Genomic DNA, 24399 nt, shown 5'->3' on the forward strand with positions numbered 1-24399 from the left:
GTGAGAGAAATCTCTCAAAGTGCTTCCTAGGCCTCTACAAGGCAGGTTCAATTTTAAATAAACCACCCTCTGTGCCGCAGACAGATCTCCTGTAGGTGTGGGCTCACCTCGGTGGGCCTCTGCTGGTTTTCAGCTAAACACGCTGAGGAGAAACACAGGGCAAATATTTACCCTTATAATGTTGACTTTGAACATGGTCTGCAGATAGCAAAGGGACTTGCTGTCTATGACTTGTCCATGACATATCAAAGCATACTTGCTTTGATTGAGAGCAAATCTGCTTTTTAATGGTGCCTGACTTGCCTGCCAAATTTGGGTGGTTCACTTGATGAGCAACTTCAGCCGCCCAGTAAGTTCAGAGTCACAGAATGCTAAAACTGGGAGGCCATTTGGTCCACACCCTTCACTGCACATGAGGAAACTGAAGCCGAGGAGACGTTCCCAGACTTAATCTGTGGTCAATTAAACAGCGGCAGATTTACGATTAAAACTCAGATCTCACTGAAAAATCCATCAGTCAAGGACTGGTTAGTTATGGCAAATTCATATAAAAGTGTTACAAAAAAAGATAGGTTTTTATGTACTAATGTGAAAAGAAGTCTAGGAATCAACTGAGATACGTATTGAGAGCTTACATTAAGTGAAAAAAGCAAGTCACCTAACAGAATTTATGGCATAATTTGAATTTTACTATATACATATACTTTTACCAACTAAATATGCCCACATTTGATAGCTATATTGATATATAGTTATGACCAAGGACATTTACCTTTGGTGTTCTGATAGGATTTTTTATACCATATTTGTCCTACTTTTACAACAAGAAAAAATATTTAGATACATAAAAAGGAAAAGAAAAAAACAAAACAAAACACAAGAAAACAAAACCCAAAACACCCATGTCTCCTGCTTCCCCCTCCAGGGCTCTTTTACTCTGGGAAAATGCACATGATCCTACCTGCCCATGGGACAAGGACAGTGACAGAGCCGAAAGTGGTACTGGGCATTTGCCACATCAAATACTAACTCCTCATGCCCCCTGGAAGCCAGGAGCCCAGTGTGCTCTGAGCCACAAACCCAGGTGGCCAGGACAGAAAGACTGGTGTTCTAAAATAGCCGGCCTAGGGAAACGGACTTGGCCCAGTGGTTAGGGCGTCCGTCTACCACATGGGAGGTCTGCGGTTCAAACCCCGGGCCTCCTTGACCCGTGTGGAGCTGGCCCATGCACAGTGCTGATGCGCGCAAGTGCTGTGCCACGCAGGGGTGTCCCCTGCGTAGGGGAGCCCCATGTGCAAGGAGTGCACCCCGTAAGGAGAGCCGCCCAGTGCCAAAGAAAGCCTGCCTAAGAATGGGGCAGCCCACAGGGAGAGCTGACACAACAAGATAATGCAACAAAAAAAAAACACAGATTCCCATGCTGCTGACAACAACAGAAGTGGACAAAGAAGAAGACACAGCAAATTGACCCAGAGAACAGACAAACTGGGGTGGAGAGGAAGGGGAGAGAAATAAATAAATACATAAATCTCTTTTTTTAAAAAAAATAAATAAATAAAATAGCCAGACTCCTGAGGGGCATACATTTTATTCTAGGACTTAAACCTTCCACAAACATTCATGTTGCCCTGTATCTCAGTTTCCTTATGTCTACAAGTTCCCTGGCGTGCAGGGTCCTGGTGTGAAAGAAACCATAAAAGCCACGTGTATTTTCCCAGATCAGGGAGGCTCATTAAATAAATTCCAAGGCAGCTGTGAAAGCTGCAAGGTGGTTTTACGGGGACGTGCAGTAGGCAAAGTTCATCTTGGGCAGGCACAAGAAAACTATTTACAGCCTGAGTAGGCCCAATGGCCCCTTCCAGAAACCTGATTACTCTGTTTATGATGACTCGGGCAACCAAGGATAAAATGCCTGGGCTCGGATAAATGGCAGGAGCTTAAGTGAAGGTGAACGCCCCCTCCCCGGGACCCTGTGGAAGGCTGGGGCTGTAGACAGGACACAAATCACCCTACCACTAGCAAACATGTCAGCTCAATGTCCCACCTCTGTCTAACACAGATACGGAGATAAAAGCTGCGGACTCCCACAGACTTGAGGCGAGTTTACATCCAGCCAAGGCTCTTGGCCAGAAGGGCTTTGTGGTGGTGGCACACGGTTTCTGTGGTCACTTTAGATTTTCTGACAGTTCAGATATGTTCTGAAGGCTCATTCTCAGAGTCCCAGGTCGCTTTGTTCTCCTGCCTTACAAACAATGAAGGTTCAAAATTGTTGTTTGCTCCCCAAATAATTAAAATCTTATGCCAACAGAATCCTAGCCACGCCTGGTTTTAACTCAACAAATGTATTTCTTTTTTTAAGATTTATTTTTATTTATTTCTCCTCCACCCCCAACCATTCCCCGTTGTCTACTCTCTGTGTCCATTTGCTGTGTGTTCTTCTGTGTCTGCCTCTATTTTCATTAGGTGGCTCCGGGAACCGATCCTGGGACCTTCTAGAGTGGGAGAGAGGGGATTACTCTCTTGCACCACCTCAGCTCCCCTGTTCTGCTATGTCTTCTTATTTTCTCTCCTCTGTGTCTCTTGTGTCACCTTGCTGTGCTAGCTCTTCATTTCAGCTGGCACTCCTGCACAGGGCAGTGTTTTCTGTGTGAGGTGGCATTCCCACGCAGGGTGGCTCTCCTGCCCTGGACCACATTCCCACACAGGCCAGCACTCCGCATGGGCCAGCTTGCCCTCACCAGGAGGCCCTGGTCATCGAACCCTGGACCTCCTATATGGTAGACAGGAGCCCACCTGGTTGAGCCACATCTGTTTCCCAACAAAATGTATTTCTGAAAAAACACTTGTGAACAGAGTCAGATAGAAAAAGCTCTGGCACAAGATTAGAACACACTTCTAGAGGAAAACACATCAAAGTGTTCATAGGTTTCTCTATGGGGGCTGGGAGTGGGATCATGGGGGAATTTCTTCTCATTCGGTAATTCTTTTCCATTTGAATTTCATGATCAACAAATTTTGTAAGCAGAAAACAACAACAGAAATATATATGCAAAAAAAAAAAAGTGTGTTGGTAATGTATGGGAGCTTGACAAAGTATCCTTTGGTGACAATATACCTCCCCACACACGTATCTGCTTATAATCAATAATTTCTTTAAGGGACTGTCCTGCTACTTAAAGGAGCCTTGAAAAATACCTTTCAGCAGCATGAGTCAGCTCTTCACTTCTAAGTTTGTCTTCAAAGGCTGCTAACTCTTGTATTTCAGGTTTTTCCAAAGAGAGACTCACCTGCCTGCATTCAATTTCTTTTTTTTTTTAATTTTTTAAATTAATAGATCACAAGGAATGTTACATTAAAAAACAAAAAACATAAGAGGTTCCCATATAACCCACTCCCTACCACATCATTTTTTAAATTATATTTTTTGAAGATATATACATCACAAAAAAAATGTTACACTAAAAAATATAAGAGGTTTCTGTAGACCCCCCAAGCCCCCACCGCACTCCTCCCACTCCAACAAACTCCCTCATCTTTGCAGCACCCTCCTCACACTCAGTGAACACATTTTGGGGGCACTGCAGCACTACACAGATAATAGTTTACTCTGTAGTTCGCACTCTCCCCCAGTGCATTCAGTGAGTTATGGCAGGATATATAAGGTCCAGCATCTGACCCTGCAATATCATTAAGACAACTCAAAATCCCAAAAATGTCCCCACATCACATCTCTTCTACCCTCTTCCTGCCCTCAGCAACTCCACCTCGATGCTAAAATTTCTTCTATTACTTGTCACAATAGTTTTATAGTAGAATATCAGTAAGTCCACTCTAGTCCATATTTTATTACTCCATTCTGTGGACCACCCTGGGATGGTGATGTTCTCTCCACCTCTAGACCAAGAGGGGGCTTAGATTCCACATGGCTGATGGATGCAATTCCTCTGCTTGCAGTTGTAGGCACTCTTGATTCCCTGGTGTGGTGGTTGACCATTTTCAGCTCCCTGTTAGCTGACCTGGGTAAGACCAATGAACCAGAGAGTAGGAGTCGCCACTCATTCAATTTCATTAGCCAGTAATGGCCACCAGGAGGACCAGAATCTGACTTGGAAGATGTAACTATCCAGCCACTGGCATGTAGGGACCAGCCAGGGCAAGCATTGTCCTTGTCTCTCCTGTGACCAGGAAGACTTCACAGAACTTGTGACAATAAAGCAGTCAGAGGACATCCTCCCCCTCTATTAGATCTGCAGAAAATGCCTCTATCCATCTGAATTCACCTTGGGAGACACTGTCAGAAGAATTCAGATGCTGGATCTGACTGCGCCCTTCACTGTGCTCCAAGGACTCCTTGCCACCCCCAAGGCAGCCCTAGCTGGGGGAAAGGGCAGGTGGCTTACCAAAGAGAAGAATCACAAGGAAGGGACCTCAGAGATCCTCAGAGAAGAGCAGGATTCTAGAGCGAGCTGCCTGGGTTCAAATCCCAGCACCACTATTTACCAGTTGTGTGACCTCAGGCAAGGTACTCCGCCTCTCTGTGCTCCAGGTGGAGATGCAACACCCCATCCAGACACAAGGTCAGGTTATCAGCAGTCAGCACTCAATACTAACAACCAGGCCTCGCTTTCCCCAGCCGTATTCCACTCATCTGGGACAGACCCAAAGCTGCCCGTGACATGTCTGTGGCTCTGAGCACACAGAGGTCAGAGAGGGAAACTTCAAAATTCTTTTTGACTGAAACCCGAACCTCTGACTGGTGCTCTCTCTTGAAGCACTTCTCCCATTAAACGTCACACATAAACAGACACGCAGAAATAGAAACCTCGGACCAAGCAGGCCTCATTTCCTGTCGTGAGTCTCCTCACTCCTCCACTCACTCATCCCCCGGGGCCTGAAACCTACACTTCACATCTTGCTCTTCTGACGTGTGTTGTTCAAATACCCTGACGCGTGGAGGGCCGCACGCAGAGGCCGGCTCTCCCGAGCACATGCTGGTTGCATGAGAAGAGAAAGAGGCTGCAGCTGCTCACATCACAAGTTTTGAAAATATATGCACAGGCCAAGACACCCAAACAGGCATCCTCTTGCAGGACTAAGCCGTACGCATTTTATTGGGTGGTCTGTGTCTCCCACCCACCCTCACCTTCCACGTGCTCCCAGGGGAGAGGAGAAGGCAGGATGGCTCCTGGGGGGGAGGAGACAGCAGGGAAAAGGGAGGAAAGCAGTGGAAAAGAGACAGCCCTGAAGAAAGGGAGTTGTCACAATGAGTGGGAAAAGGAGGAACGCAGCTTTAGCACTTGGGGACCTAAAGTACATGTTGTAGAGAGAGAAGAAAGCAAATAAAACTAAAAATTATACATATATTGTAAAATGCAGCAGCAACCATTTCCCCCAAGAGACCTACAAGTATTATTACTACATGGTGATTCCTTTTAAATATATTTTCTCTTTCTGCTTCAAGTTTCAGGATTACCTTCTTGTGGGAAATGGCCCATTTCAATAAAACATATAAAAGTATTTTAGGAAAGACCACAAAATCGCAAACTTTTTTCTAAACCAGGGTCAAATGCCAGAAAGTCCACAAGTGCTTTCCATTTTAAGAATGTACGTCAGGTTTTGTCTGTGGGTGTCAATACTAGCTGAACTGAATAAAACAACCCTCGATCTGGGTCCGAGGACATGTTTTCCTGAACTGCAGAGAACCACATCTGTACCATCATCATCTCGGCCTCCTCGGCTAGCCAAGGGATGAGAGCCCAGACATAGCAGGTGGTACACATGCTTTGAAGACGACAACAAGGGAGGAAACGCCCCTGTACTCACATTTGTCCCTGGGGAAGCGGAAGGGAATGCAGGGTTTGACTGAGCAAATGACCTTGCTGGAATGGCCGCATATGACGTTCCGAGACTTGAGGCATAATCTAAATGATAAACAACACAAACCAGGTGAAAACTCAGTCATTTACTTTACCTTCAAGAGTCATTATCAGGACATAAGTGGGTAGGGAAAAATGAAAATTTTCTCTTTCTAAGTGATCAAAGTGATGATACCTCTGGGTATGCTGATGACCAGCGCAAGCGTTTTGTCTAAAATATCTCAGAAAATAGCGATGGGCTCAGATAGCAGGCCCAGCGCATGGCAATGTCTGTTTGGGCTCTGTTTGCTTTATAAACAGGCACACCAGGGAAGTTCTTAAATAATGAGCCTCAGCGGTGGACTTGGCCCAGTGGTTAGGGCGTCCGTCTACCGCACGGGAGGTCCGCGGTTCAAACCCAGGGCCTCTTTGACCTGTGTGGAGCTGGCCCATGTGCAGTGCTGATGTGGGCAAGGAGTGCCCTGCCATGCAGGGGTGTCCCCTGCGTAGGGGAGCCCCACGCGCAAGGAGTGCGCCCCGTTAGGAGAGCCGCCCAGCGCGAAAGAAAGTGCAGCCTGCCCAGGAATGGTGCCGCACACACGGAGAGCTGACACAAAAGATGACACAACCAAAAGAAACACAGATTCCCGTGCCACTGACAACAACAGAAGTGGGCAAAGAAGACGCAGCAAATGGACACAGAGAGCAGACAACCGGGGGTGGGGGAGGTGGGAGGGGAGAGAAATAAATAAATAAATAAATCTTTTTTAAAAAATGAGCCTCTGGGAAGCTGGCTTCTGCTTGGAGCTGCGGGGGGCAGGACCTCACTCACCGTCGCTCCCGGTGGGGTGGTAAACAGCCGTGCTGCCAGGGGAGGCACACAGGGTTCCCTCTGCCGAGGCGAGAAGACAGCGGACGCCAGCGCTGGAGACGGGTGAAGAGGAGAGCCAGGAGAGCGGCCTTAGAAGCCACACACTTCCACACTTCCACACGCTCACCCCCAGGCGTCTGCTCCACGTCCCTGGGCCAGGCCTCCCCTGCTCTCCTTGGGTCAGGGCAGTCGCACCCCTGCGGGTCCCTGGATTTCTGCCCTTGTTCCCCCGCCCCCACACCTATTCTCAGCATGGCAGCCAGGGTGCCATTCGGTGGCACCAGGGAGCCCTGCCCCTTTGCTCAACCCTCCAATGGCCCCGATTCAGGCTCAAAGCTAAAGGGACATGAAGTCCTCACAACCCTGAGAGCTCCGGAGCTGCCAGAGCTGCTGTGCCTGAGCATCCCAGGCTGTTCCCCCCTCAGAGCCGTCACATTCGCTGCTCCCTCTGCCCCGAGTGCGTTTCCCAGACTCTCCGGCCCATTCTTCCTCCCTCAGCAAGGCCCTTCCGGAGCACCCTATTCAGAATGCAAGCACCAGGCCCACCCCTGCACCACAACTCCCTGCCTCTGCCCTGGTATTATTCTTAACGTGTAAGAGGCTACACAGTTTGCTCATGTAGTTTGTGTACTGTCTCTCTCCCACCATTAAAGCACGAGTGCCCCGAGGACAGGGACCCTGCCCGGTTGGTTCTCTGCTGTTTCCCCAGCACCTAGAACAGAGCGTGGGGAGTGGATATGGTGCGAGTGGTTGAGCACCTGCTTCCCATGTATGAGGTCCCAGGTTTGATCCCTGGTCCTGGTACCTCAAAAAAATTTTTTTTAATTTAAGAGAAGAACAGAGTGTAAAACCCTGGATGCTCAAAGAACATTTGTTGAGCATCTATGTGACCCTTGTCTCCTGGACAGCACTTACTTTTCAGAGAAAACCAGGCATTTCTGAGCGTGCAGTTGCCCTTTCACATGCAGCTCCCAATCCTAGGCCAGACGGAAAGAAAAATGACCAAAGGAGAACCAAGTCTGGGGGAAGGCAGAGGAGGGTCCATGGGAAGGCTGGGGGGTGGAGGGCAGTGCGTGCAGGAGGTCGCCGCAGGAAGGAGTGCCTGGGAGCCAGGCCAGCCCGGCTCTGCACAGCTCACTGGCCCTCCTCAGCCCCGGTCCCCACCCGGCTGCCCCCGGCTCCTGCCTCACCTTGGTGCTCTCCCTCCCCGAGCCCGATATCCGCCTAGCCCACACCTATCTTGGACAGAAGCCCAGACTCTCAAGCTGGATTCCCATCTCCTCTCCCAGTGGGGCCTTGGCCCCATGGCACCACCCCGCCTCCCACTCTCTCTTCTCCCCCAGAGGGACCCCCCATTTCTGCATCCAGGTGGGAGAATCTGCCAGGAGGACTCACAGTGAGTTGCAAAGCCTTAGAAAAGGCTTAGGAAAGACAAACTCTTTAGGGATCCCCCAGTGTCAGCCAGCCCTCAACTGAGAGGTAAGAGGGTCCTACCCGAGTGACAGGGATGCACGTGTGCAATGTGACCCAAGCAGAGGTGAACGAGGCACTTGTGACTCCCACTAAGCAGGCGCCTTATTATGCTCTCCAAGCTGGGGGGAGACGGGAGGCAGGGCGGCCCAGTGCTGCAGAGCCACAGGCTCTGGCTGGGGTCAGACCTATGAGGCTCTCCACTCTGCCACCTTCCAGCCATGGGGTCCCGGGCATGTCATTGCATCTTTCTGGACCTCAGGTTTCTCATTTGTAAAATGAGAATAATAGTATTTACCTCCTAGACGAATTGCTGGCACACCGAAAGGGTTCAAGAGATGTCAGCTATTACAATTATTGTTGCTTTAGAATATTTTACTGCATCATCTACCTGTTCTTTGGGAACATACTATAATAGACCTCTGTTTGCAAGGACCCAAAGCGTTTTTACCCTGCTAGGAGGTTGCCATGAGGCTCTAGACCCATTTCACAGATGGGGAAGCTGAGACCCTATATAATAACTTGTCTCGTCCCACCAGAATTACTCTTTTACCCTGATCTAAAATTCTGCTAAATGTCTTTTCCCCTTTCAGATACAAAACAATATATGTACTCAAGGGACAGTAGCTTCTAGGCATACCAAAGGGGAAAAAATCCTCATCAAGGAGGCAGAAGATACAAGTTTCTGAGCCCCTCCTCTGCAATCCAGGTAGGTCATTTGATCCCACTCAGCTCCAGTCTTCCTATCTATAAAACATGGGTAATATTCTCTTACTTGCTTGACAGCAAGGGAGTAGCTCTGAAAAATTCAGATGACAAAATTCTGTTACCCCATCCCCAAATGTCACAGTTCCTCATCCAAGAGCAGAGAGAGCGGGGCTTGTGGTGGCAAGGCTGCAGCTGTGGCCCCCAACCTGTCATGGATGACTCACCTGCAAATCAAACACCTTCTTGTCGCAGATGCTGCAGATGTGCGGCAAGTGGAGGGGGGCCACCCCGTGAAAGTCGTTCAGCTCGTGGGCCTGCAGGGGCCGCATGGACAGCATGGCCTGCTCCTCCTGGGCCCGCCGGGCACCGCTGAAACCCTGCTTGCTGTTGCTAAGTCGGCCCCCCAAGGAAGGAGGGGTTCTGTCTGCCGTGGGCTCCTCGGGGTTGTACAGCTCATAGTGCTGGCTGGGGGGTGGAGGCCACAGGTTGGGGCCTGCGGGGAGATCAGGCTTGGTTTGGCCCGAGAACCCGTGGGGGCTCTCCCACTGGCTGTTTGTCCCCTGCAGCAGTGGGCCCACCTCGCCTTTCATGCTCCCAGCCTGCTCAGCCGGAAATCCGCCTGCCACATGCGACCCTTGGGAGCTGGGTCCGTAGAGGTCTTTGGGAAACGCAGCTTGGCCTTCCTGTGCCGTGTGGCCATAGTGTCCTTCATAATTCACACTGCCCGAGGCCGGGGTCGAGACTGGCAGGAAGCTGTGCTGACCGTCTATTTCACAGCCATATGCCTGGCCGGAGTTGGCTTTGCCATACTCGTAGAACCCGGCTGCAGCAGGGGTGGGCCCAGACTTGCCAAGGCCCAAAATGACTGCTGGCTGGGCAGGGGTCTGAGAAATCACCCCACTGAAAGGATGCATCACCATGGCCCCGGGGGGCTGGCTGGCAAGGTTCAAGGAGGGTCCTGGGCCTCGGGTCTGGCCCGGGGGTGAGAAGGTGATTGCATTCGAGGGAAAACGGGCACTGGGTATGGTTGCAGCATGTTGGGGCACCCCTGTAGGGCCATGGGGGGCATTGATCACAGACGGATGCCTCAGCTGGTTGAAGAGAGGCTGGGACATGGCCACCTTGGAGAGGACTTGGTTCAGGACTGTGGCGGCCGCAGTGTTGTTGGTGACAGCCGTCTGTGCCAACTTCAGCCGGTGGAGGGTGAGCTGGGCTTGCAGTTGAGCCAGTTGGAGGCTGGCAGGCGACGGAAGCAGAGGGTTTGCACTGCTGACCGAGAACGGGTTCTTGTCCAGGAGCTTGGCGGCACTGCAAGAAAACAAAGGGCTAGATGCACAGCCAGTTTTCACCGAGGGGGCAAGGGACGGTTTCTTTGCTTATGTGTGCTCCCCTCCCCCTCCCGAGACCCTCCCACATAGGCGATACAAGTGGATCTGCAAACACCTGTGCTCACACACACAAACCAAACTCCAACAGAAAATTTATTACATGGCAGAATTTTCAACCTCTCTGATAACTGAAGAAATACAAATCCAAACTATCAGAAACAAGTATTTGCCTAGTAATAGAGAAATAAAAAGTTGTTTTAAAGAGTACTTAGTGCTGGCGAGATAAAGGTCCATGTCAACGAGAGTCTAAATTCATACAGCTTTGTTAAAAGGTAGTCTGGAGAAGCAAATGTGGCTCAAGCAGTCAAGTGCCTGCTTCCCACATGGGAGGACCTGGGTTCAGGTCCCAGTGCCTCCTAAAAAGCACAAAAACAAACAACAAGCAAAACAAAACATAACAAAAAACAACTTAAGGAAAATGATGTAGCTCAGTGGTTGAGCACCAGCTTCCCACATACAAGGGTCCCAGTTTCAATCCCCAGCCCCCGGTACCTAAAAACAACAACAACAAAGGTAGTCTGGCAATATATGTTCAATATATTCACAGTCTTTGACCCAATAAATCTATTCTATAAATCTATCCTAAGAAAATGAGCAGAGAGACAAAGCTTGATATCCAAGGACATTTAGTGCTACATTATTTAAGAGCTCAAATACCAATACCCAGTAATAGGATTTAAACTGAGTAAATGATCGCATATCTATAATATGAAATGTTAAGTACCATTTACTCTTGATGTTTAAATTTCTAATTTATTATGCAATCTTTAAGGCATTCCAAAAAGTACAAAGAATCACCAAATGAATCCTTGTGTACTCTGCTATGCTCAAGACAGAAAACATTCAAATGCACTAAATTCCCTTAGTACCTACTCTCCCCATCACTGCCAATGGTAAACACTATTTTGAATTTGGTAAAGTCCATGTTTACAAGAAAATTTTATGGAATGAGAAGATCTATATGCTCTAGTGTTAAGGAAATACAGGCAGACTTTCAAATTGCATGGAGAGTGAATTGTGGGTATATGTATGCTAAACACATTTTCATCCTGTTCTCACTTCACATCCAAAAGTAACAAAAATTATGCTCCCTTTAATCCATCTCTCAAACCCAACTAGCATAAGGAATAACCAAAAGCATTACAAGCGAGCAATTTGAATTTGATGTAGTAGGTGACAGTGGGCTTTCACAGACTCTTGTGATATTTTCTGGATCAAAAATCAGGACACAGGGTCTGGAAAGGGGACCAGCATTCCCAGAAAGTCTGGGATATGTGGCTTCCATTGTTAGGGCTCTTTTTATAAGACTATATATCTGGGTCTTGTAATTGGGCAATGTGTTTTGGATGTTGAGAACCGGAATTGCCAGGACATTTCACTGGGAAGAATGGGACTGCGCATTTGAAATTGGTATGGCCCTGGATAATCCAGGCTGCACAATCAGCATGCCTATGGGAGTGTGGGGTGGAAACAGCAAAGCTGGGACAATTAAGACAAGTTCTTCACTGTCACAGACTCTTCCAGTAACAGCCCAATGATAATGAAGCAAAGAGGAAGTCTGGGGTGGAGGTGAGGAACAGAAAGAGAAACGGAAATTGTATGGTATGTCTTTCCCACTTTGGGGAAGTTTTGAGGAAAGAGGGCTTGTGCTAAGATTTGTGCTGTGCATTGGGTCTGAGGGAGCCGCAGGGATCAGGGAGGAGCTGTGGAGGAGGATGAGCGAGAGAGATGGTTCACGTTTCCTGTGATACTTCGGCATAACTGGGACTTAACCTGTGTTCTCTTGTTTAGTGTATTAGAACTAAGGGGTAGGTAATTTTCACCCAGACAGTTTTGCAGGGCAAGAAACTAAAGCTCAGCAAGGTTAGGCAACCTACTGCCCAACACTCACTGCAGCTGAGTGCAGACTTGGGATTCAAGCCCCAGTGTGCTCTGAAAAGAAGAGAATGAACACAGGGCACGGGAAGTATGTAGCTTCTCAGCCCTCCTCCCATACGCCCTCACGGGCTGCTTCACTGTTTTGTTTGAAGCAAGTTCCCAGAATATCAGGCGGACCCACACACAAATATGAATACAAAACACTTCAGACTCAGCCAAAAATGACTTTGGGTTGCTCTTTCCTGTTAGTGTGAAAAGTGAAGAATTTGCCATAAGTTTTAAAGACACATGACTTTCACCCAATAAGCAGCCCTTTTGCCCCAAGAAGAGGCTGGCTGCATTTAAGCTCTTGGTGGTAGGGGTTGAAAGGTGGGATGGTCAATTTCAAAGTGGTTACAAGACCCTCTCTTCTCTGGGGGGTGGAGCTTGTTGCAGGCAAGCCTTGGTGCCCCAGTATGGTCTGGGCACAGCAGAGATGGGAGGCACTAATTGTCTACTCGGGCACGAATATGAAAGGAAGAGAAAGATGGTCAAGAGTCTGATGATAGATTTCAACTTGTGTGTATTAAGTAGCTGAGCTTTAGAAGAGCAATTAAGCTTAACCCAAAACCCTGCCCACTCAGGGCCAATCCTTCCCACCAGGTTTTGTCCACAACAGCAGACTGCCCTTGCTAACAAGGCGCTAATGAGGTGCCAACTTGGTTTCTATGACCAGGGTGAGACAAGGTTGGTTTTGTTTTTCTCAGAGAAGTCAGCTTTTTCTAAACTGTGTTCTGGGCTGCAGAAAGCTCTTGCTGGAGCTTCCCCCTGCCTCTGCAGCGACACCTGGGAAAGAGCTAGCTCTCCAACTTGGGAAGCCATTCTGGGTCTCTACAGGTCAGCCACGGGAACTGAGTGCTTTGCAGAGTACGGCTCAGTTTACAGAAGTTTACTTTCTAACTTCTACTTTGCCTGCCAAACTCTTACTGTCCCCAACTTTAGTTAACTTTGAGTGGAAGAGATTTCACATGAATAATTAGAGCTGGAAACCTCTTTTGAGCCAAAGATCCTTAGAAAAGGAGAAGACACGTTACCCTATTTAAAAATCCCTAAAATTCGTAGCCTGTGAGAGTTAATAACCTGAAATTTAGTTGTGCGTATTTCTGAGCCAAAAATTGGGGTATGCGATCTGAGCACCCCTGGGACAAGAAGTGATGTAGCCCTCCTGCCTTCCCACTGCCTCGGTCTGTCACTGTGAACACCAGTTAGCCAGCCTGCCTTGTGTTAAAAATAATTGCTTTTGTGCCTTTCTCGTCCACTAGCCCTAAACCCCATGAGGGAAGAGGAATATGTCATGGTGACTCCTGCCTTTCTCCAGCACATCATCCATGAAGAGAAGGAAGAAGGAAAATGATGGGCGTGGCTAATCAGAACCCAGCGGCTGTTAGGAGATGAAGACAGACTCTTTGGTGAGTATATTTCTGTGGACAAAGGTCCCTGGACAGTTCAAAAGGAGAATCTAAATATGCCCAGAAAACAAATGGATTTTACTGTTGTATACTGCTAAATCTGCAAGCAACTACAAAGTCACTCACCTATGGGACAGCTTATAATCTGCATTCCAAAGCATAGTATACACTCCCCCCTCCCTGAGTCTAGGTTTTAAAACTGAATAGATAATCCCTGTCGTCAGCTGAATAAGGTTCCCCAAAGGTCCATGTCCAAATCCCTGGAACCTGTGAATATGTGACCTCACCTGGTGAAGGAGGCTTTGCAGGTGTGATTAAGTGAAGACTTGTGGGATGGGGAGAGTTCCCTGAGATATCCAGTTGTGCCCCATGCTCACAGGGGTCCTTTTTAAGAGGAAGGCAGGAGAAGCAGAGTCAGAGAGAAGTGTAAGGATGGAAAGCAGAGTTCAGAGGGGGAGAGGAGATGCTACACTGTTGGCTTTAAAGGTGAAGGCAAGGGCCATGAGCCAAAGAAAGTAAGCAGCTTCTAGAAGCTGGAAAAGGCAAGGAAACAGTTTGCTCTCTAGAGCCTCCAGAAGGAATCAGCCGTGCTGACGTCCTGACTTTGTTCCAGTGACAAAAATTTTGGACTTCTGGTCTCCCGGACTACAAGGTGATAAATGTGTTGTGATCTATGTATCTTCAGAAAAAAAAATACAGTAAAAAAAATGATGGGGGTGAGGGTGAGGGTGGGTGGGGACTGGGGTATATAGGAACCTCTTAGGTTTTTTAATGTAATATTTTGTGTGGTCTATTAACTTCAAAAAATATTTTTAAAAAATGTGTTGCTTTAAGCCACTAAGTTTGTAGTAATTTGTTTACAGCTGCAATAGGAAACTAACACATTCCTCAAAGACAATTAGATGCAAATGAGGCCTCCACTCAGAGCAGCAGTGCTAGGTGTGGGGAGGTTGACTGGCTCTTGTTGGTATGAACTCATCCCCTCAAAGGTCCTGGGGAGCACAGACCATCTGACAGGATGTGAAGACCCTCTGGGAACTTAGCCAGGAACCAACTCTGCACAAGCAAGGAATAGCCAGAAGGCCTCCCTTTTTCAGAGCAGCTTTCTTTACCCAGTTGGAGCACTGTCAGACTGGGAAAACTCAGAATAGCAGACCCTTGGGGATTAACTCATCTGACCCCCTCTTCAGCAAAGAGAGTGATTTGCCCAAAGCCCCATAAGTGGGTGGTGGTAGAACCTTAACGAGGACTCAGATCATCCAGCCCGGCTTCCACTGCCCTAAGAAGAGCCTTGCCTCCCAAAACCTCACTCCAGAACTATCTCATCACAAAATTATCACCACCTATATTTATTTGTGTTTCTCCCCTCAGTTCAGAGAGATACTGATTACCTTTGATATGCAAAACAGTTGGCCGAACACTGGGAAAATGCCCTTTCTGGAATGCTCACTAACACCTGAGATGACGGCAGGCATGGTTCTATGCAGCTGCCTCTACCACCCTTTTCCTAAACTTTGTGCAGCTGCACTGTTTGCAGGCATGGAGTCAAACCCTGGATCCAAAGAGGTGAGTTACAGAACCTGGGCGTCTGGGCACACAGCCAGAAGAGCTGTCTCACAGCTCGTTGAGGACTGGGTCACACTCCCTGGAGAACCCTTCAGCGCACAGCAATCTGACTCATCCAGGCCTGTGTATGGCTCCCTGCCCCCAGGGCTGAGGTTCCATTTCTGAACTGCTCATTGTTGCAAAGAATTCACATTGTATAATGAGGTTTTAAAACCACTCGTCCCTGCTTGCTTAGGAAGTTTTCACGTGTGTTTTTAAATTAAAATAGCAATAGAAAATAAAGAGTTTTTAAAAGAAGATATGAAATAAAGGAGAAGTAGAGAATGTGTGCAGAATCATCAACAACCTTTTCCCTGGCCATGTTCAGTCATTCAGAAGCAGAAGTCAAGAACCACAGCCCAGAATTCATTAGTTCCTCAACCAAGCTGACTGGTCCCTTTTGCGAGAGGCACAATATCTTCCATGATAACCAGTTCAGGAATTTAAATTCACTTCCAGTTGAGCTCAGGTCGCTTTTCAGGCCAAGAAACGAATGTGCCACTTCTTTTGTGCTAAGATATAAAATATAATCCAGGTGAGAGAACTCGTGGCCAGGAAAGAGAATGTCTTCCAGGTTTGGTCACACCTTTATGGTGTGGCCAAATCAAATACGGTTCTTTGCTGGGCCCCGCCCCTCTGCTGCCTCCTGGAAGCTGAGCCTCTCCTGATCATACATTCTCAACTCTACCATTAACACTCTCAGAACTAAAGACAGGATGTGGTTACAAAGATGTTGATGACACCACAATAATTAATGTTGAGTTTGCTAAAGTTCAAATTCTGGCTAATGACCACAAATTTTAAAAGCAAGAAGAGGGCCTTAGAGATAGTTTAGTTTAACCTGCTCATTCTATAGAGCAAAAAAAGTGAAGCCCAAAGAAGCTGGTTTAATAGGGGAATCAACCGAAGTCCTAGCTAGATGGAGAAGAGTTGGGACTAGAAGTCAGGTCTCTTCACTTCTTGGGCCTGCTGCAGTGGCCATGGTGGGACACATGCTGATCAACACCCACCAAGTGGGTCTTCTCCTTTACAAGAAGAGTGAGGTCATGCACTTTGTGACAGTGCTATCTTATCTGTAATCACAGTGCTGCTAGCTATTCACTAGCTTGGCCTCTGACACTAAATTTGAGATCACTAGGTCAACACTGGTATTATCCAGTGTTTGGGTTTAAGTCTTGACATTATCATAGGATGATTCATATCACCATGACACCTCTTGGAATGATTCACAACAGCACTTGTAATCCTCTCATCTCTTTCATTTCATGTTTTTTCAGTTGGGATATTAATAAATGTTTTCAAGTCATTAGCTTATCTGATCTCCAGGACAACCATATGGACACGTAAGTCAAATAAGACTATTTCCAGTTTATGTTTAGAAGACTCAGACCAGGAAAGATCAGATGAACCACCTGAAGTCATACAGAGAAGGGACCTGGCTGGGACTTGAACTCGGGTCTTTTCACTTTAAGGCCAGTGTTCTGTCCTCTGTTTACCGTAAGGCCAGTATTCTGTCCCGTTTACATGTTCATTAAAGGGAGCTTCCAAAGCCACATTCCTGGCTCTACTTCCCTAAATGTGAGTTTAATCAACACATTTGGTGTCAAATTATCAGCCTTTTGGTCCACCATGCTCTGTAGCCCCTTTCACCAGGCAAAGTAAGATTCTAGGAACCAGGGACACACAACTATGAAGGGACAGCTTGAGGTTTTATAACAGATAAGAGAGTCTGCCTTTCTCACTGGAGTTTATTAGAAGGACTAAAGATATACAAAAGAGAACTGGTAATGCATAAAAGGCAGAGAAACTAAGCATTCTATTAGTGTCATAACAGGAAAGACAAAAAGCAAAGAGACCATAAATATCAACTTTAATCACCAAGAACCATATAATAGTTTTCTTTTCTTTTTATTCCATCTTAGTTTCTTTAAGATATCCTTCATTTTATAAAATGATGGTAATTCAAATATTCATATTTTGTTTTTAACTTAAAAATACAAAAATATATAAATAATAACAAACGCCACAAACTCACCCCAAATTAGCAAATACTAATATTATGGTCATTTTTACCTCAAATATTTTTTACTAGAAAAATAAAATTATACAGAGAAAGTAGAAGTTCTTTTTGAGAATCTGCCCTGTCCAATTCCATCCCCATCTCCCAGAGACATCCACGTGTGGTGTGTGTATCTACCATTGTATCTATCTATGTATATATCAAATTAAAATCTATCTCCATATAGAAAAAGTATAGACACTTTGACACACCTATGTGTTATAAAGCAATATGCAGGATTGCTTTCAACAATATTTCTCTTACAGAAATAAACAAATATGTATTTTCCCAAATTTCTCTCAGTCCAATGAAGAGTGAAAGCACTGAGCTGGGGGTAAAAAAAAAAAGAAATTGGTGAGCTAGAAATCAGAAGAGTAGAGTCTGATCCCACAGCACTCCCTGGGTGACTGCAGGTCCATCAGTTTCCCTGGACCTCGGTGAGGATTTTTGTAAAATGGGAAAGCTAGATTAAAGTGCTCCGAGCTCCCTTCTACCTGTGAAACCTAAGGACTCTAAGGTTTAATTTCCTCAACTGTCAACTGGAGAGAATAGTGTCTGCTTTGCTACCTCAGAGAACTGTCATAAAGGTCAAACACAGTGTGTGAGCGCTTTGCAAAGCATGGTAGTAACAATGTGATTATTAGTACTATCATAACCGTTTGCAAATTAAGCTATTTTTGAGCTCCTGGGAATGCTTTTAATGATAACCACTGTTACCAAATATACGGCTTAGTTCAGATGTATCTGCTGCAAGCCGGCCAACATGAAATTTAATTTGCTCTGCTGGGTCTCTTGGGCATGCACTTCAGCCCAAGGAGGGGCTCCCTTACATCTCTCCATGGAGATCTGGTGAATGGAGCACCACAAGTGCCTCGTTATAAGATACCCTCCTCTACTAAGGTCGCACAGATGGACCTTTGGCTTTCGGAGTAAAATGTAGCTCAGATCCAAGCAGGCCAGAACTGGTTGATCTCAAACACAATCCTTCAGGAAATTCGTATTAGGCAGAATTTCACCGGCTTTGTGCAGGCTAAAGCTGAGGGAGCTGGTTTGATTTCTGGGTTAGGGGAGATCTTCCTGTTTGCTCAGCAACGTAAGATACGGTGACCGCTCAACTGAAAGACTTTTCTGGAGAACACTGGAGTCTTTTGAGATGGAAAAATAAGTTTTTGAGATGTCTTTTTACAAACTGCTCCACAAAGTCCTCACAGAAGCCAAATTGTTGAAGTTTATTCACATAAATTAAATATTTAGAGGGCTATATTCCAAAACTGTGCCCATGAAGGACAAGAAGCACCCAAACATTAATGCCTTTGCATATACTATTCCCTCTCCCTGAACAATCCCTCTACTGCTCCCCTTCACCTGGGACTGCCATCCTTCAAAATGCAGCTCAAATGTCACTTCCTCCAGGCAGCCTTCCCTGATTTTTGCTGGTGCCTCTTCTGTGAAACCCCATAATGCCCTGCTGCTTCCATTAGCTCCCATCACACTCTCTTCTCTAACCACTGCTACCCTCTCCCATAATTGTCTACTTAATTACTTTTCTGACTTCCCCACTACCCCATGATCATTTTGAGGCAGGAAATATGTATCCTATATCACGCCACAGTGCCTGCACATGGTAGGTATGTAGAGCCAATAAGCATTTCTCTACATATATATACTTGCCCCTTGTGTAGATAATAACAGTGTATCACATTCTCAATTTGTTTTCCTGACTAAATGCTCCATGTGCATGTTGCTACCAGGTTCTGAAAGATGAAGCTCTGCAGAGAACATGGATTAGACTCAGTCTTTGAACACTGTTGAAATTATGTAAACATCACCAACCACATCAAATATACAATTCTGAAATTTTCAACAGATTTGTTGCCACATTTTCCCTTTAAACTTAATCTGAAGAAAAAAGCAGTTTCAGTGTGAGATCTGAGAATATATAAGTGCCTAATCTCCATGATTCTGGAATGAAACATGTGCTCAAGGAGTGGTCCCTATATTCTCTGAACTTTATTTTCAGTAGTTCCACATCACTGAGATTTTTCTAGTAAACATACAAGGATGATTATAACATTCAAAGCAATTTTAGATTAAAATAAAAATTAGATTACATTTAAATGGATTAAAAATTTCAAAGTAAGTGATTCTTTCCTAGAGTTGCCTATTAACTTGGACATTTCAGCTAATGTGATTTAAGCCAAATCCTAAGAGTTCATATGAAACTGAAGAGGCAGTGCAGGGGGTGAGGATAGGGCACATGCAGAGAAGTCAACTGTTTCAGTTGTCAATTGACCCACATCTTATCCAGATCTGCCATCATTAACTGTGTATCTTAACTGAAATTGCATCGCCCTGTAGACCTTAGTTTGTCATCTGTCAAATGGGAGGGTCAGATAAGACAACATTTGAAAGAGTCCTTTAGGATGGGTATTTTCTTAACACTGTTATTTTGGCACTTGGAAAAATTAGGACCATCTGGCTGTGATGTAGAGATAGATTTCAGGACTGAGAGGTCTCAGTTTCTAGCCTCTACTCCTCCCCCAGTCCTAGTAGTGACTTCAGTGATTCAAGGAGAAACCCCTTGGGGTTAGAGCTGACCTGTTAGAAGACAAGGTCCAACTAGAGCAGTGATTCTCAAACTTTGGTGGGCATCAGGGTAACATCTCAAAACACAGATGCTGAGCTCACCCCCAGAGTTTCTGACACTGAAGTTCCAGGTTGAAGCCTGAGAATTTACTTTTCTTTTTTTGAGATATCGGGGACAGGGGATTAAACCCGGGCCCTCCTGTGTGGGAAGCAGGCGCCCAACGACTTGAGCCACATCTGCTCCCAGAATATACCTTTTTAACAAGTGCAGGTGATACTGATGCTGCTGGCCCAAGGACCACGCTTTAAAGAACCACTGAACTAGAGTCTCTCCTTTTTTAAACCTTTATTTTGAAACGAGCAGTTGCAAAAACGGTTGCAAAAAACAATATAAAATCCATATAGAGAACTCCAAACCCACCCTGATACCCAGATCCAAAAACTTTTAACATTTTCCACATTTGCCATGAACCACAGTCTCTTAGAAGTACTTTCCCACCCTAAGAATCTATGGTGAATTATAAGGAATTTAGTAACTACTATATTTTTTATGAGCCACATCTAATAACCAACCAGCATAAGAGTGGGTTCCCTTTTCCATAGGGATTTCAGACTCAGCCAAAATAATTTCAGGAGCACACGGAAGGAAGGGGGAGGTCTTGGGCTAATCACACCAGCCATTTTTATTGGCTTAACACTAAATCCATAGATGAATTCAGAGGGGGTAACATTTTGCAACCATTCTTGTTTTTAATTTCTTTAACATTTAAAATTTTGTTTAAGATATTCTTTGCTGTTGAAATATTTCTAAATTAAGCAGTCAAAATAAAAGTTTTTCTCTTAAGAAAAAAATCCTTTTCTCTATCCTTCTCAATTATGTCCTCATTCTATGAGTGGCACCAACAGCATGTTGCTGGGTGGGGAAGAGGAAAGACAGGGAGTTAGTAACTTACTGTCTAAGCACCTGGACACCTCAAAGAGAGAAAAAGAACGACCCGAGTCATTCTGTGATGTCCACAAATTTCTATTTATTCTTAAAGTGTGGCTTAAGCTGGTTCCCTTGGCAATGTTATTTTTAATAGCTCCCCGGGAAATTCTATTGTGAAAGAAAATTGAGAATCGCTGATTTATAAAGCAAAAGGGCTCAATCTGATCTTCCTTGTTTGAAGGCCCACAAGCCATTTTTGTTACCCCAAATAGAATAACCATTTGTCTTAAATTACTCTTCAGAATAAACATTACCATTTTCCTAAGTCCTCAAAGGGTCACAAACAGTGTGGGCAAACAAGCAATATTTCTTAGCTACAGTGATGTACCTTTCACACAGCTCAGTAAATATTTTCTGGTGTGGCAAGCCTTCCCTCCCCAGAGCCTCTATCCAGTTCCTGCTGCCGAGAACCAGGCGAGGTCTGCTGGGGGAGGACTCTTGCTGTCTAAATTATAAGCACCCTGAGGACATCATCCACATCCTAAAATCTTTCCAACTCCTGAGTGCCTGGCCTGCCTGCCTTAGTGTTGGGCCAGTGAGAGGTACTGACCAAAGACTTGTTCAATGGACTTGAATTTACGCCTGTCTCTAAGCCTGCAGGACACATATATTAGCAGAATATGCTGTTTCATTGTGAACTATGAAATAATGTTTTTATGTGTGTGTGCATTGGAAATAAGCACAGTTTAATTCTCTTAAATTCCTTAGACTAAATGAGAACATTAAGGATGGAACTTTACAAAATTTTATTTGAGAGCTATATATTTGAGAAAGCATCCACTTTCCAAAGTGGATAAAAGTTTCTAGTGCTTTAAGAAACATACCTTTCTAACTACAGCCAACAAAACAGGAAACCCCCCAAGGCATAGAAAGGTACAGAACGTTACTTCTTTCCTTTGCCTCTATCTTATCCAGCTGTGACTGGATGAAAGTTACTGCAGAGTGGAGGTACAAGACAAGGCGGCAACGGTTAGAAGGACGGGCCATCTCGGTTACGTTTGCAAGTGCCATTTTAGATATTTTCTCAGAACACCACAGAATAAACCTGTGGTTAAGATCCAGTAGATTGAGAACAAACAGCCTTGGCTGAGGTAAGAATGAATGGTTAAAACTTGACAGCTGATTTTTCAAGACTGTTCTCCAGGACTATTCCCCACTACCATTGCTAATTAGGAGCAGCTAAGGTTTAACATGTACACTGTTCTCTATGGTAAAATTGATTATTATATTACTATGGAAAATAAGGAAGTCATTTCGTTGGAAATATCAAATTCCACAAAATCATATGTGGCAGCTGTTAGGGAATGAAAATGGGGGAAGGGCAAGTGTATGAAAATATTAACCCTCTCCCCTTCAGTTTTCTGGCATCTTTTCAAAGGCGTGCAGAAAAATATTCTAATGTATATAAGGCAGAAAGCAATGGCCAAGCTACGTGATGCATTTTTTTTTTTTAAGGCTAAAAAATCCCCGCGAGGTAAGAGACATCATACACGCCATTTTATGAGTGTGGATTTACTTTCACACACTCGCAAGCAGAAAACCTGTATTCCCCTACTGTGTGTGTCGACACTACTTTGAATGGCATGGGATAAAGAAACAAGGTGAGTCATGTTTGGTTGTGCCTGAGCCTGCTAATAAACCATCACATCCATGTCCAAAGATATCTCCTGAACCTCACTACAGAAGTTTATACGCATACTTACTTGCTCTCTTGCGGACTATTAAAATAGTTTTGTTTTGAAGTGTACCTTCACTTAAAGGTACCTAACTAAAAAAATAATAAAATTAAAAAAATAAAGGTCCCTAACAGTTACTGAGCGGGCATACGGCTACTTCGGAGATGCTTAGAATACCTCTCAAGCCTTCTTTCCTGTGAAATACACCCTGCTCGTGAATTCTATCGCTCATTCCCCTTCTGGGTAAGAATGAATCTGATTCTACACTCGGCAGATGCGAGACATTTCAAAAGCCTGTATAGTTATTTTCCGTCACTGACAAATTCCAGAGATTAACACAAACACCTCAACCTTAAGGGACCCCCATGGTTCATAAAGTTTTGGGATTCTGAATATGTCCCCTTCCGTTCCTTCAGATCTGGCTGGCGATAATGGGATCTTGTTTTCCCAGAGCCATATGACTTTTCTTTATAAGGGAGTTTAGTAACTAGCGTAAAACAAGCATCTAGACTTCCTGACATTGGGTTCGCTGATTCCTCTGGGGTCACGGGGAACTGTTTTAGGTCACGTGGGTAACCTGCCGTTGTGAACCATTTATTTAAGAATTTTAAACAGGAGGGGGTGGGGATACAGACAAATCGCATACTCATGCACAAATGCTTAGCGCCAAGAACATGGCCAGAAGTGCTGCCTGGACCAGGGAAAGAAAAAGAAAGCCCCTGGGTTGCCCCTTGTCCTGGGGAGGACAGGATCACGTCATGCAACCTTACCTTTCTGAAAAAGTCCAGGGCGCCTGGCATTGAGCGCTGACCTGCGGCCACTGAAGCCGGGAGTCATTTTGGGTGACACGCTTGTGCCTCCCCAGAAAATTCCCATGACATTCTACCAGCTTTCTGCGTGCCAACCGGGACAAGCTTCCACGTAGATCACGAGTCGAGGAAGGGGCAGAGGAGAGGGGATGCCAGCGAGGGGACAAGCGAAAGAGAAAGAGCGGTCCCAGCGCCCTGCATTCCGTCTGGACGGGGAGTCACATGCCGCCAGAGCCATTCCTGCCACATTACACATGCTGAGTGTAAACGGCAAACAATATCAGTCGATGTTTATGCCACATGTTCTCAGCCTCTTCACATGTCAACACCAGGCCAGCTCCACGCAGCCAGGTCTCCTGAGAACACCCTGGAGGAGGGGATCTCGGGCTAATCGTGCTGGCCATTGTTAATAAAATTCCAGAGCCTCCTGGTGTACTTCCCTGTGGTTTTGTTGATTGCCTGCTTTTCACTCTGGCCTTTCGCAGGCAATGATTTGACCCTGAAGGTATACCCGTGAGGACCTTTCGCAATGTAGCCAAAGCAGACAGCGCCAACAGGCCGATGCCCATCAGGCTTGTTGCTCCTTTTTAATTTCTGTGCGGCAGGATACAGGTGTGATGGCCCATGAGCTCACCAGCCCGGTGGCAACTGCAAGACCTTGCAGAGGAGAAAGGGATTCTCCTCTGCTCTACCGCAGGGGTGCTCAACGGGAAGCGATTGCTTCCCCACCCCAAGGCAGTATTTAGCCACAGTAAAGACATTTTCGTTATCAGGACTGAGGGGTGCTACTGGTACCTAGCGGCAGGAAGCCAGGGGTGCAGCTGAACATCCTATAACACTCACAACACCTTCCACACACACAGCAAAGAATTACCTGACCCACAATGTCAGCAGTGCCGTGTTTGAGAAGTTATGCTCTAACGTAAGCCCTTCTCCGGGTCTTGTGGAAAAGAAAACAAAAAACCAACCTAAAAAAGCCAGGAAGTGTCTCTCTGTGAGGAAGTTACTAACAGCCCGGGGTGGACTGATGGGCCTGGCCTCCGTTATGGCTTAATTAC

General features: G+C 45.9%; 1 protein-coding gene across 1 annotated transcript in view; it reads right to left on the reverse strand.

Moving 5' to 3' along the window:
• RBM20 (RNA binding motif protein 20) overlaps positions 1 to 23534 on the reverse strand; it is a 66194-nt gene extending 42660 nt beyond the window's left edge. Inside the window, exons 1-5 of the mRNA XM_012530902.3 lie at positions 23303 to 23534; positions 9129 to 10212; positions 7642 to 7703; positions 6688 to 6779; positions 5824 to 5921 (exon numbers count right to left, since the gene is read on the reverse strand). Of these exons, the coding sequence (XP_012386356.2) occupies positions 5824 to 5921; positions 6688 to 6779; positions 7642 to 7703; positions 9129 to 10019 (1143 nt within the window). The 5' untranslated portion in view covers positions 10020 to 10212; positions 23303 to 23534. The remainder of the gene's footprint in view (positions 1 to 5823; positions 5922 to 6687; positions 6780 to 7641; positions 7704 to 9128; positions 10213 to 23302) is intronic.
• Positions 23535 to 24399: the final 865 nt, after the last annotated feature.

This window comes from Dasypus novemcinctus, chromosome 6 (genome assembly GCF_030445035.2).
Source record: "Dasypus novemcinctus isolate mDasNov1 chromosome 6, mDasNov1.1.hap2, whole genome shotgun sequence".
Lineage (NCBI taxonomy): Eukaryota > Metazoa > Chordata > Mammalia > Cingulata > Dasypodidae > Dasypus > Dasypus novemcinctus.